General features: G+C 43.5%; 1 protein-coding gene across 1 annotated transcript; it reads right to left on the bottom strand.

The window, feature by feature from the left end:
- Positions 1–6104: 6104 nt before the first annotated feature.
- Positions 6105–7319, bottom strand: foxg1b (forkhead box G1b). The gene has a single exon (XM_034552374.1). It carries the CDS (start codon positions 7317–7319, stop codon positions 6105–6107), a length of 1215 nt encoding a protein of 404 aa, XP_034408265.1.
- Positions 7320–16637: the final 9318 nt, after the last annotated feature.

Raw genomic sequence — 16637 nt, 5'->3', positions numbered from 1 at the left:
AGACTGAGACCCCGAGACAGACAGGTCCAGACTGAGACACCGAGACAGACAGGTCCCGACTGAGACCCCGAGACAGACAGGTCCAGACTGAGACCCCGAGACAGACAGGTCCAGACTGAGACCCCGAGACAGACAGGTCCCGACTGAGACCCCGAGACAGACAGGTCCCGACTGAGACCCCGAGACAGACGGGTTCAGACTGAGACACCGAGACAGACGGGTCCAGACTGAGACCCCGAGACAGACAGGTCCAGACTGAGACCCAGAGACAGACAGGTCCAGACTGAGACCCCGAGACAGACGGGTTCAGACTGAGACACCGAGACAGACAGGTCCAGACTGAGACACCGAGACAGACAGGTCCAGACTGAGACACCGAGACAGACGGGTCCAGACTGAGACACCGAGACAGACGGGTCTAGACTGAGACACCGAGACAGACGGGTCTAGACTGAGACACCGAGACAGACGGGTCCAGACTGAGACACCGAGACAGACAGGTCTAGACTGAGACACCGAGACAGACGGGTCCAGACTGAGACACCGAGACAGACAGGTCTAGACTGAGACACCGAGACAGACAGGTCTAGACTGAGACCCTGAGACAGACAGGTCCAGACTGAGATACCGAGACAGACAGGTCCAGACTGAGACCCTGAGACAGGTCCAAGACAGGTCCAGACTGAGACAGGTCCAGATTGATAGAGGTCTAGACTGAGTCAGGTCCAAGACAGGTCCAGACTGAGACCCTGAGACAGACAGGTCCAGACTGAGACCCCGAGACAGACAGGTCCAGACTGAGACCCCGAGACAGACAGGTCCAGACTGAGACCCCGAGACAGACAGGTCCCGACTGAGACCCCGAGACAGACAGGTCCAGACTGAGACCCCGAGACAGACAGGTCCCGACTGAGACACCGAGACAGACAGGTCCGAGACAGGTCCAGACTGAGACAGGTCCAGATTGATAGAGGTCTATACTGAGACAGGTCCAAGACAGGTCCTGAGACACTGAGACAGGTCCAGACTGAGACACCGAGACAGACAGGTCCAGACTGAGACCCTGAGACAGGTCCAGACTGAGACAGGTCCAGATTGATAGAGGTCTAGACTGAGTCAGGTCCAAGACAGGTCCTGAGACACTGAGACAGGTCCAGACTGAGACCCTGAGACAGGTCCAGACTGAGACAGGTCCAGATTGATAGAGGTCTAGACTGAGTCAGGTCCAAGACAGGTCCTGAGACACTGAGACAGGTCCAGACTCAGACAGGTAGACAAGCAGAGGAAATGACTGAAACCGAAACTGTGACAGACGGGCAGACACACACTGAGAGACTGAGAGACACACAAATGGAAAAGCAGACGGTCAGAGACAGACGAGCAGAGACGAGATAAACAGACAAGCAGGGACACGACTATTATAATAATTTCACTGTTTCCTTTCACAGCGTTTTTTAAAATAATTTACCACAAAAAATTGTTTTTATCTGCTGCACGGACTAGTTATTATTTAAGCTAATGTTTATTTTCTGTAGAGTCTGTTTTCATTTGTTTTTCTGTTATACTTTTGTTTTAGGTTCCCTATTAGCATGTAATTAATTAAACATTTAAATTATAAATACAGTCTTTAAACTCAGTTAGGTTTTTAAGGATGATAAAAAAATATGAATCAGATGTAACTATTGAATAGACCATACGCACATTAATGTCTTTATTGTAGCGCCACTAATTTGGACCACAAAAGGACTTCCAGCCACTATAAGAATAGTACATTTGTATTATAATGTCCCAAACTTAATTATGGTAAATATAGAATATTATAAGAATAATGCAAGTCCTTTAAATTACCTTAATGAAATGTTATCTCACTGGGAACTCATAACTTATTATAAGAATATTACAGAATGCTATGCACACAATAAAGAGATGTATAATAAACTAACAATAGTCATATTGTGCAACAGTTTTAAGAAAAAAGTTTGCCACAAGTTAGGGGGATATTAATATATTTGATATAGCTGTAACCATGAATACAATTATTAATGTTGTTGTTGAATTTGAGCTCCATTTAATTTACAAGCTATTGAATAACACATTTACAAACTAATAATATTAAACATATGAATGACCTGTTGTCTGGATGTTGGTGCATGAACACGTGGATCATGTGACGTTGCACACCGCCCTCAGACTCACTGAATGAACTTTACACTTTATAGAACTGAAATCAGAAAACAGACCAAACTAAACGAACCCTAAACTCATGAAATAATCGAGACTGACGCAAACTGACGAGGCCTCCAAATATATAATATAGTATAGAGTAGTCTGACTCCTTTTCCTTTTCTTAAAAACATAAGAGTAGTGTGCTAAACTTGTAAAAATTGGAAAGTAAAAAGTCAAGCACCAAAAAAGTAACGAAGATAGCTGTGAACCTTTTAACAAATACCCAAAACAACCCTGAAAATATGCATAGAAATCATCCATCATGCTGCAATAAACCAAAAAAATCAAATTAAATCTCTGAAAATAAGTCAATTTAATCTTGAAGCAAATAAAAATTAATCTGTCAAGGTTGTTTAAACAAAATAAACCACACAACAACATGCTCCAACGATTTTTACCAGCTAAATATATTTTTTTTTAAAGTTCTGTGTAATAAAAGTCACCCTTAACATGGTCAGTAATTCCAAAATCTTAAATAAAATTGAATGAACAGGTCATTTAAGAAACTACCGGAAAAAAATGCAAACAATAGACAAGACAATAAATAATACACTCAAATGTTTAAAACTACCAAAACGGTCAAACAGAAAAATAAAAAGTGAAATAAATTCTCATTCTAGAGTCGCCGTGAGGAAATATCAGGCTTCTCTACACACAATTTTTAATATAGTCTTTCATATAGTCTTTTACGTTCGTCCGCACATCATCAAGCATGAAACTCTGCTTCGGGTTATTTCATCCTTTTTAATAAAGTTTAGTTTCTCTGAAAAACAAACAAACAGACGGACGGCAACGAAAAAACAGAAAATACAGACTTCATACAAGTGAACGCTAACAACAAAAGTGCAACCAAAAAAAATCTAATAAAAACCTTAAACATTTTTTTTTTTCAACAAAAATGTAAAAAACGTGACATGGTGTGAATAATATTTTTAAACAACCTGGAACAGTTTGCATTCTGCACGCTGTTTCTTCTTCTGCAGTCTTGTAATACTATACTTTAATATTTAAATAGGATACTTTTTGTGCTTTTTATTTTGCCAATAAAATCTTGTTTTTCTATGTGTTTACCAGCTCAGTTTGCAGTGTGTGTGTGTGTGTGTGTGTGTGTGTGTGTGTCAAGGTCAGCCTCTGCTGTCTGGGCTTCAGGAGGCTTTTATTTTGGTCAGCGGTTATATAATTGTTTGTCTTGCACTGTAAAAAAAATAGTAATAAAAAAAGGGGGAGAAAGCAGCTTCCGGTTTGCTGTCTGCATGCTCAGCTGTTTGAAACATCAACAGAAACATACACAGGGATACATTTTCAAGAAAAAAAAATTGAAATCAATTCAAATTAAATCCAATATGATTACAGTCAAAAGATTATATTTATTTTTTTGCAATAAAAGGCCCCAGACTGATGGTGATTTAAAATAATAATTAACATGTTCAAGAGTGCTGTTTAATATTATAGACAGCAGTGACCGGCGGTTTTTATCCTATACCTTAGACCAGAAATTTGTATTTTTTTTAATGTCTGTATTCCCTTTTTAAATGCAGTAATTCACATAATAATGTCACTTTTTTCTCAGTTTATATATCGTAGACATTTTATTGATACACAGGCATCATAATGGCCATAAACAGTTTTATAAATCAACCTTATCTGCAGCCTCATTTTCTCTAGTGGAGCTTTTGTTTGCTTTATTTTTGAAAGGACAACATTTATTTAGATATTTTATTTTCAGAGCTCAGACAACACTGACCTGAGATCTGAGGACAAACTGATCAATACCACAGTGATCAATCCTTTGATAGTCAAACGCTGCTCGTTCGGTGTGCTTATAAAAAGAAAATAGCATGAACATTCAGATATTTTTGTTTCTAATCACAAGGTGCTGTGCTTTGTTTTGAATTTTCTTTGTAAACATTGGGGAATACATCTATATTTTATTTATGTTATGTGGGCTAAAATGCTGATTAGGAAAATGTAATGCACCTGTAAAAAAAAAATGAATAATTGTAGTTATTATTTTACTAGTTTGTGATTTATGTAATTAAATACTGACTAACTTTTCTTGAGTAATCAAATAATTGTTAGCAGTTTGAGCCACGAAAAAAAAAAGAAGACAAAATCAGATTCACATAAGCATCCAAATGAACATGGCTGTGGTGAAAAGACATGTGTAAATGTATTTTTGTTTAAATATATATATAGTTAATTTATTGGCTACATATATCAAGAGCAGACTCTTTAAGAAATCCTGCAACATGTTGAAATAAAGTTACAAAAATGAAGTTTAAATAATGGATGAGACTAAAATAAATATTGTTTTCAGTTTTTAACCACCACGTTGTCTTTTCACCTAAACCTCGGTATCACTAATATATCTGCACATGAAACATTAGTATCAGTGTCTCTCTGCTGAGGTCAGCTGATGCTCGTTTTCAAGATGCCATTGAAGCTCGTGCTGTTTGTTGCATAATATCGGTCTATCATTGCAGCTTCTGAAAGCCTCAGAAAACCATCAGAATATGTGTGTGCGTGCGTGTGTGTGTATGTGTGTGCGTGTGTTTTTAGGATCCACACTGTTTGTTTCCTCCCGAAAACTGCAGAAACGGTGCATCAGCGTCTCCATCGGCACTTTAAAAATGTTCCCCGGAAATAGGAGCAGGTCGGCGGGTCGTTCAAAACGCAACGGAGCTCGAGTGTTGGTGTTTTTTTTTTTATTAATGATATTGTTGGTACGGCGGCCCTGAGCGCACATGCGCAGGAGGTTTTACTCTCACTCAGGCCTGTACACTCACGCACACACACGCACACACACACACACACGCACACACACACACACACGGGCCTAATCAAACGAACTGAAGTGAAGAGGACAATCTGGGATTTGATGATAAAACAGAAAACATACAAAAACGTGTGTAACAGCTGCGTTGCTTTGCATAATTTTTATGAAGAGTTTTATTCCAAAAACATCTGTATCCATGTATTTTTTGATTTACTTAAAGGGGGTGTGTTCAAGTCAAAAAAATAAATGTCTAGCACTGAAAGGCAACAGTGAGGATATTTAGCTTAACTACAGTTCTGCCACATTGGAGAAAGTTTGTTTTATTTTTGGATATCATTATTTTGGAAGGAAACTCTTCACAGAGAGCAGGTTTATTTTAATATTCATGTGATTATTATTATTATTATTATTATTATTATTAGGCCTGTCCGGGGTCAAACCTGAGATATGATTTGTAGGCTTATGCTTCCTCTCAAAACCCCTGATTGTTTCTGCTGATTTTAAGGCTTTATTTATTTATTTATTTATTATTTACTTATTCAAAAAGTTTTCCCTCCCAAAAAAGAGAAAAAGTTGATTGTCTTTTTTTCTCCTTGATTGTCTTCATAAATAATTATTATCCCTGTATGTCTTATTTCAGCCCCTCCCTTCCCCCCTTTTCCTCAATACTGATAAGTATACACTGACAAATAGAATTTAAATACATTGTACAATAAATACAAAACATAAATAAAAGACTCAAAGAAAGTACTGAAAATCTTTGTACAAGATATAAATAGCTTGAAATATACTTAAAGCGTTACCTTTGGCAAGTCTAGTTTACAGTTGTACAACCCGCGGGTAACAAAAGTTTGTCCCTTTTTCAAACAATTGCGGGAGAAAAAAGAAAAATCCTTCAAAATAAACCCGTTGCTCTTCGGGGCGGAATATGGCCAAAAAAAGGTTCACTTCATATATATATATATAGATTTTTTTGCGTTCAATAATTGATATTTACCACTTATTATTTGCCCTTAACATGACGTCTTTTGTGCTTCCTCGTCCCGGGTGCCATCCACTGAATGAACTGAATGATGGCGATGGGGGGGTGGGGGGAGGGAGTTCAGTTTAGGAACGCGTTTGGAGTCAACCTCTTTTGATGGGACAGCACCCCGGGGAACCCCGCGGACACGCCCGGGGAGAAGGCCGGTAGGGAGCTATTTCGGAGGGAGTCCGACAGCAGGGACTGCGGGGAGCTGCTGGTCGCCAAGCCGCCATAACCCGGTGCGCTCTGCTGGAGATGCGACGGGTGAGTAGGCGGACCTCCTCCCGGAGCTCCGTGTTGGGTCCCTGAGACAAAATACCCGGCAGTCTGTCCGGAGAGCAGCCCGACCGGCGACGTGCTCATCCCGTAACCGTTCGTCAAGCCCAGCGCCCCGGCGGCCGACCCGCCGAGGATGGAGCGCCCCAGGTCCCCGTTGCTCAGCTGCTCCACGGCGGGCAGCAACGAACCGTAGCCGGCCGCCTGGTTCAAAAACCCGGGCGAGGATCCGTTGTAGTGCGGGTGGTGGTGGTGGTGATGGTGCAGGGACAGAAAGGGGGATATCTGCCAGTAGAGCGGGTTGTTCGCCCGCTCGTTAATCCCCAAGCCGAGAGGAGCGAAGCGCAGCCCCCGCTTCATCGCCAGCTTGCCCCGGGAGGTGGCGGAGCGCCGGCGGAGCTTCCCGGTTGTCCCTCCGATGAAAACATCATCGCTGCTCGGGTCCAGCATCCAGTAGTTCCCCTTCCCCGGGTCGTCGTAGTGCCTGGGCACCTTAACGAAGCACTTATTGAGGCTCAGGTTGTGCCGGATGGAGTTCTGCCAGCCCTGCTTGTGCTCCCGGTAATACGGGAAGTTTTTCATGATGAACTCATAGATGCCGTTCAGCGTGAGCCGCTTCTCGGGGCTCTGCCGGATGGCCATCATGATCAGGGCATTGTAGCTGAACGGAGGCTTGTCATATTTCCCGTTTTTCACGCTATTGTTGCCGTTAGTATTCTGCTCCGGTGTGGCCTTGGCTCCGTCCCCTCCGCACTCCTCCCCCTCTTCCCCCTGCTCCTCCTTGGCCGGCTTCCCCGGGTCCAAAGCCGCAGCCGTGGAGTCCACCTCCGGTGTGTCCAGCGACTTCTCAGAGTCGGAGCCCGGGGTAGGAGAGAAGGTCCCCGGGATGCCAACGACCGCGGCGGCTGCGGCGGCCGCGACGGGGTCCGGTCTCTCGCACTTGGAGGGAAGCAGGAGGCTCTTGATGCTGAAGGAGGAGGAACGGTGGACGGTCGGCGGGTTTTTTACATCCTCCATGCCCGATGGCGGGTCTCCCAAAAACAAGGAATAAATAATAATAATAAAAAAAATAACAACAACTCCGAGCTCGTCCACCTCCGTTATCCGGGCTGGAAACGAAAGAGAGACAGAGAGGAGAGAGAAAGGAGGGTCAGGATGAGAGATGCATGGATGGAGGAGTGGAGAGAGAGAATAGAGACAGACAGAGAGAGAGAGGGAGAGAGAGAGAGAGAGAGAGCGTGGCTTGGATGTAGAGAAATTAGTAATTAAGGAGGTTCCGACTCCCGGCTACATCACGGAGAGGAGGAGCTTATCCAACTTGGTGATTTTGTCAACAAATCCTCTTTTCTGCTGCTTCCTCTCCGTCCTTCCGTCTCCAACGTGAGACTCCGTCGACCTTTAATGTCTCCAAAAAACGCAAACCTGTCATTTGTATATCTGCTCTCTTTAATCTGTCTCTTTTGGTATTTACGCGCGTGCGCCTCTCCCTAAATTCGTTCATGTAATTGTACCGTGCGTCATGCACCCTGTCCTCTCTGTGCGTGTGTGTGTGCGTAAAATCCCAATCTGGAGTCTGTGCGTAAAAGCGCACGTCTTGCGTGTGCGCGCCTGTGCGTGTGCGTAAAAGCGCACAGGCGGCGAGGGGCAGTCCGCCTCCTCGGCTTTGTTTTCTCAACGACAGTAATAGTTTGAATTCATGTCGGCAAACACAGCGCGTGCACGGTCGGTGTGCGCTCATGTGTATGGTTATGGGTAAGGGAGAGAGGAGGAGGAGGCGGGGTGAAGCACTGAGCGCGCCGCTATTGTCTACTAATGAAAATCATTCTGGAAACACACGCATACACACACGCACACTCACACACACACACACGTACACGCTACACGCACACACACACACACACACACACACACACACACACACACACACACACACACACACACACACACGCACACACACAGACAGTGAGCCCAGAGGCGGCAGGCAGGTCAGAAGCTGTAACCAGAGTGCCTCCTTTTGGTAGCAGTCAGTACTGCAGATCAAATATGCTTTTTAAGTGTGTGTTTGTGTGTGTGTGTGTGTGTGTGTGTGTGTGTGTGTGTGTGTAGTCAGACTGATAATAATGTTATAAAATATAATAATAATACATTATTAAACGTTTTAAACCAAATTGTCCTCCAGAATGTCCTTTAAATGCAGAAAAAACGTTTTCCAGTGCATGATGTGTCTAATTTGTTGTATCATCGTGTTCTAGATCGTCAGTGAAGCTAAATACTAAATCAACAATGAGTCAAACCCCAAAGACGCTTTAAAGCGGCCATTGAAGCTACTGAGGTCATGTCCTCTCTATTGTTTCTGGGAATTTAGATTTGTATGACCTCTGGAGGAGTTTATGAGGCTGCAGGGCCCTCCTCATCATCATCATCATCAGCAGCAGCAGCAGCACGTGCTTCATGTCGCCAGCTCGTTGAATCAGTGCCACCGCTTTTTTTCTACTGCAATGCACATTATAATCACTATTATTTCAGGGAACAAAGGCTCCAGCTCTGGCCGAGCACGTTGAGTGACCCCCAAATAGAGCACTGCCACTGGGGAGCGAGCTTCTCTAACAGCGGGTGATTGCAGGTGTTTGAAGTGGAGAGAGCGTGATACTCAAAAAGCCTCTAAAAGTGGAGAAAGCGTTTGGATTCTTGTGCCATCTTCAGGAAGCAGAGCAGCAAATGGCCGGTTAGTGGTGACTGTGTGTGTGTGTGTGTGTGTGTGTGTGTGTGTGTGTGTGTGTGTGTGTGTGTGTGTGTGTGTGTGTGTGTGTGTGTGTCGGCTACAAGCGATGTTGTGCATGTACTGGGGCCTAATTCTGCCACTGATTGTGTTTTGTGTAAATAATTAATGCATTTCCACATTCAGATCTGTTGTCATGCTGTAATATAATATTTCATAGGCTTCTTCCCTCTATCAGCATGGATCTGCTGGGCCCCTCTTAATCCCCCTCTGTCCTCACACACACAGTGCACAGTGGACAGTTTCTCTACGCTGCTCCATATATGTTATGTCATTCATTTAGAAATATTTCACAGAGGCCCCTCTTAAAAACACGTCTTCAACATAAATTGTGTAAAATATGGCCCTAGTCTCCGTGATGTCACCCACAGGTTTCTTAAGAGCCACACCGGGCTTTGAAGCACATTTTAAAGTGGCCAAACGGTTGAATCACAACTTCCTGGTCCGTCTCGTGAGGCCTTCCATTGGGAAAGAGACTTCTGTATGGCTGAATAATACTTTTCGGGGGTAAGTAGTTTTGAAATGCACTAACAGCTGAATCCAGAGTTATCTTCCTGCCTCCGTTGATGCGAATGAGAACGAGGCTGGACCGAGGGCCGGGAGGCGGGGTTAGAGAACACGCTTTGTGCGCCACATGGATGCAGAAGATCCACGGAGGATCTCGCTTCATGCGCCACTGAGCAACTTTCATCGGAATGAAGAGCTGTATCCATCCATGGCGGTGAACACACAGCCTAACTGAGCTAGCAGCTAGCGACGACCTGGCATGCATCACTTTAATATAATCTAAACGTATGAGTAAAGTACAGTTTTAATTATGTTTTTTTTTTTTTGCACCAGGCTGCATGTTTATTCCCCCCCCCCCCCCCCCCCCCCCCCTAAAATACAGTTTAGAGAGTTATCACCAGTCTAAATATTCAATAACACATAGAAGTCCAAATTATCTTTACTTATTTATCCTAAAAACTATAGTTTCAACCTCTAATGCAGAATAGAAGACATGGCTGGGCACGTAAAAACTACAAATACCATTTAATATTCTAATGACACAAATTAATCATTAGGTTTTCCAGCTTCTCCACTCAGACAATTTGCTATTTCCTATTATTCATGTCTTGTTTTATTGTAAATATTGATATGTAAATATTCATTTTGGATTTTTGAGATAACGGACATTTACAAGCTGCATTCAGTGACACACACTGAGCTCTGTGATCGTTTGTTTACACTCTCTGCAGATTTTGTATGACAACAGAGCTGAAATCCAGATTACACACACAGACACACACACACAAACAAAAACACACACACACACACACACACACACACTCACACACACACACACACAGGTCTTCCTCCTCCAATCAGCCGTATTAAATCTCCGCTGTGTTTTTGTACCAGATGGTGTTTCTGTTTAACTGGATCTGAACCCTCAACAAAGGCTCTGTTTGGGCTGCGTTCACGAGCACGGAGACACAAACACACACACACACACACACGGTCCAAACGGTACATTTTGAGTCTTCACTGAGCAGTGAGGGATTATTAGTGACATTTCAGACGCTCTCACTTTCAGGTCCATCATCCAAATGAAGCGGGGTTTTTTTCCGATAATCTGGATGAACCGAGTAAATGTTATTAGCACCCGGAAGTGATGGACGACGTTAAAAAGTAATCCGTCTGAACATTTATAGTCAACAAACGGCTCGATGACGCCGGATTGCAAATGGAGCCGGGCGACAACGGACGAGACATCTGTGTTTTCATCATGCAGGACGTCTGAACGTGGCCTTGTGGGAAACTGAGCGGGATTAGAAATGATAATTCGGAGCACATTTACATTTACTAATTGACACCAAACACTGAGGTCATTAGTTTTGTGGGCACGTGCCAAACGTTAGCTCGTTTCAGCCTCTAAAATATTAATATTCACTGCTTTTCTTTGCTCTAATCTACACGTTAGCAACCCGTGTGTCTTTGAGAGCTATAACAAAAGTCACGACATGCTCTTGTAGTGACGGGGGGGGGGGGGCTCCTGGCGGGTCAACAAATCAAATGGTTTTTCTTAAGTTCCTGCAATCCTGTTGTGACAGAAGAACTTTTCCAGAACTCTGCTCCTCCTGCTTCGTCTCCTCGGTCGGACAGTTCCCCGTGTCGGTGTCAGTTTTTCCGCCGGGCCCGAGCTCACCACCAGCTGCACAGATTACAGAAGTGTTGCCAAAACAGCAAAGGTATTTATGAGGAGCTTTTGAGAGTTAGATTATCAGGAGTCTGGTCCCACAAAACATGAACTTGGCTGACTCCTCGTTCACTCGCCCGCTAGGGGGACAGAAAACCTGGCGTGACCCACCCCCCTCCCCCAGCTCTCTTTGGACGATCCTCCCTCCCGTCGCGAGCGAGCGACCGGGACCAACTGCTGTTTTCGTGGAAGAGGTGAATCACATTGAAGGTCTGATCTCTTCGATTTCACCCGTTAAATCCGATTTAGCCATCGGGGAGACTGGAGGATGGAAATGTAAAGCTCCAGGTGCTCTCCTTTTCAAATTGGTGTTAAGATTTCGTGATCGCTAAATCTGAACACGTACTTTTGGAGAAGAAACACTTCTCATGACTTTTACTTAGAACAACGCACCCTGTTTTAATTTGTCTGTGGTCTTTGGCTCCAAGCCCACTATTTAAGAACTCCTCATAAATATATAGTTTCATTGTTTTTTTTCATTTTATATATTTTATATTAAATCAGACGCTGTGTATTACATCTTTTTTTCTACCAAAAATGCTTTGTGCTCGTGAGGGGTTACTTAGCTGGGGGGAAAAATGTTCCACAGGGGGTACATCACTGAAAAAAGGTCGAGAACCACTGGTCTAGAGTGTGTGTGTGGCAGCAGGACGGTGTGTGTGAGACGGAGTCAAAATAAGAAACCATTAAGGCATACCTAATATGTGTGTGGGTGCTGTGTTGTGTCAATAAATAATGAATCTCCATATTTAAATAATAATAGCCCGGTATAAAATAATGATGTCACTACCACCCACGCACACATATGTACATGGAGGGCTACGCGTGTAAGTGGAGCTAAATGGGAAGAGCGCGGCATTAACACAGGATTACAGATTCAGTTCCCACTGAGACGCAGCTGCTTCTTATAAGTATTCGCAGCCTGGATATGTTTTGTCAGCTCGTATAAAAACCGTCCAACAAACTGCGTGCACATCATGTTCATCGTGTCTGGCTAACCGCTAGCAGCTAACAGCTAACATGAATAGCATCACACACACACACACACTGCACACCTCTCCACAACTCAGCGGCAGTGGGCCGACAGCTTGGTGACTTTAACTTTAGTTATCGGCAAGATTGTATGACTTATACTTATACTACTTATACTTATAAGTCTTATACGACGACGTCGTGCCTATTGTCTGGAGTCCTCTCTGCTTGTTTTTGAGTTTCAATGAAGTGTTCCAGCTGACAGTAGATGAGTTTCAACTAAAGGCGTATCCGCAAAACATTATGAAGAGTTGTTATTCGGATCACAAGTCTGTTGTGTGTACTCACAAAATCATAGAAATCGCGAGTATTGGTCCAGGGATTCAGAGGCCTGCTCACTGTTTCGTGAACCAGGAAATCTATGTCAAGTAATTCATCAATAGTTTGTTGGAAACTACGATGGGATCTGACAGCCTGTCACACAGTATGAAGCATCAGCAATGTGGTTTTTCGAGCATGAGCTGACGACCGCAACTCGACAGCCATATATCGTTGACTTCCGCGCCGGGTCTTTGATTGACCTCTGTCATCGCAGTTTTGAAGGTTGCGCGGTCGGAAATCCGACTGGATTTCCAGGTTTGCGCTCTCTATTTGAAAAAAAAATACCTCTCGAACCTGATTTTGTTTCCTTTTCCAGGTTACCTGTGCCGTGTCTGTCATCCGCCGCGTTGTAAACAAGCTGTGACAGATAGGACAGAGTCGTCAGCGAACGGCATCATATTCGCTTATGGGCTTGACATGATCCAGCTCGAAGACGGTTTAAAGTTTAAACTAAACTGTTTTAGAAGGAGGAGGAGGGAGTCTCAGTGGAGAAAGGAGGACAGTGGATGGGGACTTACTTCCTGTCAAAGCATGTTAAGAGCGAGGCGGTCGTACTGTACGCGGTAACTCCCTCTGGAGACTACAGCGCAGAGAGGAAATGGGTCCTGGTCCTCCATGTTGACGATATTATTACAGCCTGAGCCGTTACACACCGAGAGACGCCAAACTAAATCAGGCTGACTCGCGAGCGGCTTCGGGGGGTCATCCAAAGTTCATGGCTATTAATAGCGCCAGGCGTTGGAGTAGAAACGCTGAACACACACAGACACACACACACAGACATCGCTCCTCCCATACAACAACACGCATAGCTACACAATATATGTACAAGTACATGCAACCCCCGCAAGGCTCTACCACACACACACACACACACACACATACACACATACACACACTAAAGTGCACACAAACACGTACATACTCGTCATTGAGAGAATGAGGAGGGGGAGATTAGGGCAGAGAGGAGGAGGAGGAGGAGGAGGAGGAAGGCAGCCCTGGTTGGCACAGCGTCAGAGCACCCATGTTGCCACGAGGCACAGAGACAACAAAGCGTCCGTTACAAATCAAAACATTCGGTTGATTCATTCTGGGATGTTTTACTTTCCTCCTCCTCCTCCTCCTCCTCCTCCCTCCTTCTCCCTCCCTCCTTCTCCCCCTGTTATGTTTGGGATGCTCACACACTGACCTACATTGGTAAAACAGTGATGAAATTGGGGGCTTGTGAGTTTGTTTGTTTGTGTGCGTTTGGCCGTGCCGGGATGGTGAGTGCATGCGAGGGTGTTTGTTTGTTTATGCACATGCATATTCCAATGTTTGTTTGTGCGTGCGTGTGTACGTATTTTTTTTAAAACAATGATTTGCAATATGCAGCATGTGGTCACTGCTGGATGTCTGAAGGAAACCTGCTGCCGCGTTAATCTCACCAGGGTCACGGTCGTTGTTGTGGAAACATAGCTAACTGTTCATTTTAAAAAAGAAACTACGGCATATCAAGGGAATACTTTTGACTTTACTTTGACTTTTTTTGTGTAGACATATGTAGCTGGAGTCAGGATGTGGTTAGCTTAGCTTAGCAGAAAGCCTGGAAGCCGTTAGCCCGGCTGTTAAAATCAATCTATCACCACCGATGGATCTTAGTTTGTTTAATCCACACAATGACTCAGGGACTCATTGTCCAGCTGCAGATATTTACCAAACTATCATTTTGTGTTTGTGTGTCGTGACACATATTTCACACCACATCGTCCAGTTAACGAGGCGGAAGATTTAAAAAAAAGAAACACACACACACACACACACACACACACATACACACACACGTTGGCCTCTGTTTGCCTCCTGGCTGTTCATTCAGCTTTGCACAAAATATACAACAAATGTCAAATTTAACAAAAAAGATAAATTATATATCCAGTCGCTGACTCAACCCATAAATATTTAGATATAAATATGTACATAAATTATACATATTAAGTGATAAAAAAGAATTTCCAACATTCCTGTTAGTGGTTGTTCCTGGCAAAGGTCATCTTTAATTGTATTGCAGTGATTATTAATACAAGTTGCTTTTCGGAAATCATCCCTAATTTAAAAAAAAAACTTTTCAATTTGTATTATCGTGTATGAGAAACGTTTGTCTGTTTTTAGCATGAGCTCTTGTGCGTTCGCCGTTCCTCTATTGGCGTGCACATGTTCCGTGATTAGCCGGTTGTCTCTGCCGATGTTGACTCTGAACCGACGCGAGGTGTTCCTCACGGGCCACCGTACAGCCCCGCTTTACACCCAAAGTGGATTAACAGGTCAGTTTAGCCAAGTTCACCCAGGGTTCAAGTTACAGTTCAAATAGAGTTCAGCCGAGCGGAGACCGAGGGGCGGAGGGAGAGCCAAAGCCGCTCTGCTGGAAAACACACAGAGGGAGAGGAACAGAACCATAGAAAAACAGAACGGGGGTACACACACGGAACCCTTAACATGTGAAAAAACAGAACAGAGATAGAAACGTAGAACCCTAAAAAGACAAAGAGAGAACAAAGATAGAAACGGAACCATAAAAACAGAGCAGAAGTACAAACACAGAACCTTAAAAACACAACAAACAGAACAATACAGAATAAATATAAACACAGAACCTTAAAGACCGGTAGGACTCGATCTCTAATTATGTGGTACACAAAATATAAGAACAGATAATGACGCCGAGCCATCTGAGAAGTTATGTGTAAAAAGTGTTTTGTTTTTTTTACTTGCTGACTTTGTACAATGTCACAGCCTGCGGGGTCACATTAGCTCGTTACCATAGTGACGCCCCACGAAATGAACAGAAACACGTCAATACTGCGGTGTAGTTCAGGGTTATCTCTTCAAGGGCCTAAAATAACGTTTGTACGCTGAAATATTTGCACGTTCAAACTCCAGCAAAGCGGTTGTGTGACGCACCGGACGCCCCGGTGAAATATGGATTATGGACGTGATCGATGACGCTACTCTTTGGCTTCTGGAACCCCCGAGCTCAGGGTTTAGCTCCAGGGTTTCCCTTTGGGCTTGAGGCCTGCGTGGCGTTTGAGGTCCGGGGGGGTGAAGAGGTCACTTGTAGAAGTGAGGTACAAAGGTGAGGTTCTAAAGCTGGACAACAAAGAAGAAAAGATGTACTCAGAAACGCTGACGTCCATTTTGTTACCGTGACTACCAGAGCAGTAATACAATTATTATTATTTATTTATTTTTAGAATTTGTCATTTTTTTGCACAGATTTTGTGCACTTTTACTTTCAAATATTATGTGACCTCAAGTCTGCTGAATTACGATGCCAAAGGGTCAATAGGTCAAGTTTAAATATAATTGTTTGAAATGGATATAAAAATAAATAACCAACTTAAGTTCATAAAATTAAATTAAAAGCCTGTACTTTTACTCATATTTAATTACTTTGTCCCCCCCCCCCCCCCCGAGACTCTGCCTAACATCAGTTTATATAACAAAATTATTATACACAGTCATATTCAAATGTAATATTGTGAATAATATAGTATTAAATAGGCCTATTTATGTTTGTACAATAGCCACAAAGACCTCTTTGGTGAAAATAGGAAAAACTGATAAAAAAAAAATAATACGACCCCCAAATCACCAGATTTACTATTTTCATAGGATTTCTATAATCTCTCAAAATATTGACCAATATGACAGAAACAATTAAGGCGATCAAGAGGGCAAAACCCCGCGGAGTGCTTCATCCTGCTGAAGGAACTATTTCACATCACGTCCTGTAATTTTATGAACGTCGTCCGGGAACGATGAGTTCAAATTACAGCGGAGCACCGTGAATATTTTATTATCCATTCACTCCATTTTTTTCAATGTTAATCCCGTTGTTATGTAACATCGCTGCCTTTATCTGTTAGAGCGATGGATACCGTGATATCGAAGCTTCCAGCGGTGCCGCGATGGGCCCCGGTTGATG

The sequence above is a fragment of the Cyclopterus lumpus genome, chromosome 15 (genome assembly GCF_009769545.1).
Source record: "Cyclopterus lumpus isolate fCycLum1 chromosome 15, fCycLum1.pri, whole genome shotgun sequence".
Lineage (NCBI taxonomy): Eukaryota > Metazoa > Chordata > Actinopteri > Perciformes > Cyclopteridae > Cyclopterus > Cyclopterus lumpus.
The sequence above is the reverse complement of the archived record's forward strand: the minus strand, read 5'-3'. Positions and strand labels throughout refer to the sequence as shown.

Bases quoted from the DNA above. Each gene is read 5' to 3' on its own strand.
- foxg1b (XM_034552374.1), bottom strand. From the start codon at position 7,319: ATGGAGGATGTAAAAAACCCGCCGACCGTCCACCGTTCCTCCTCCTTC.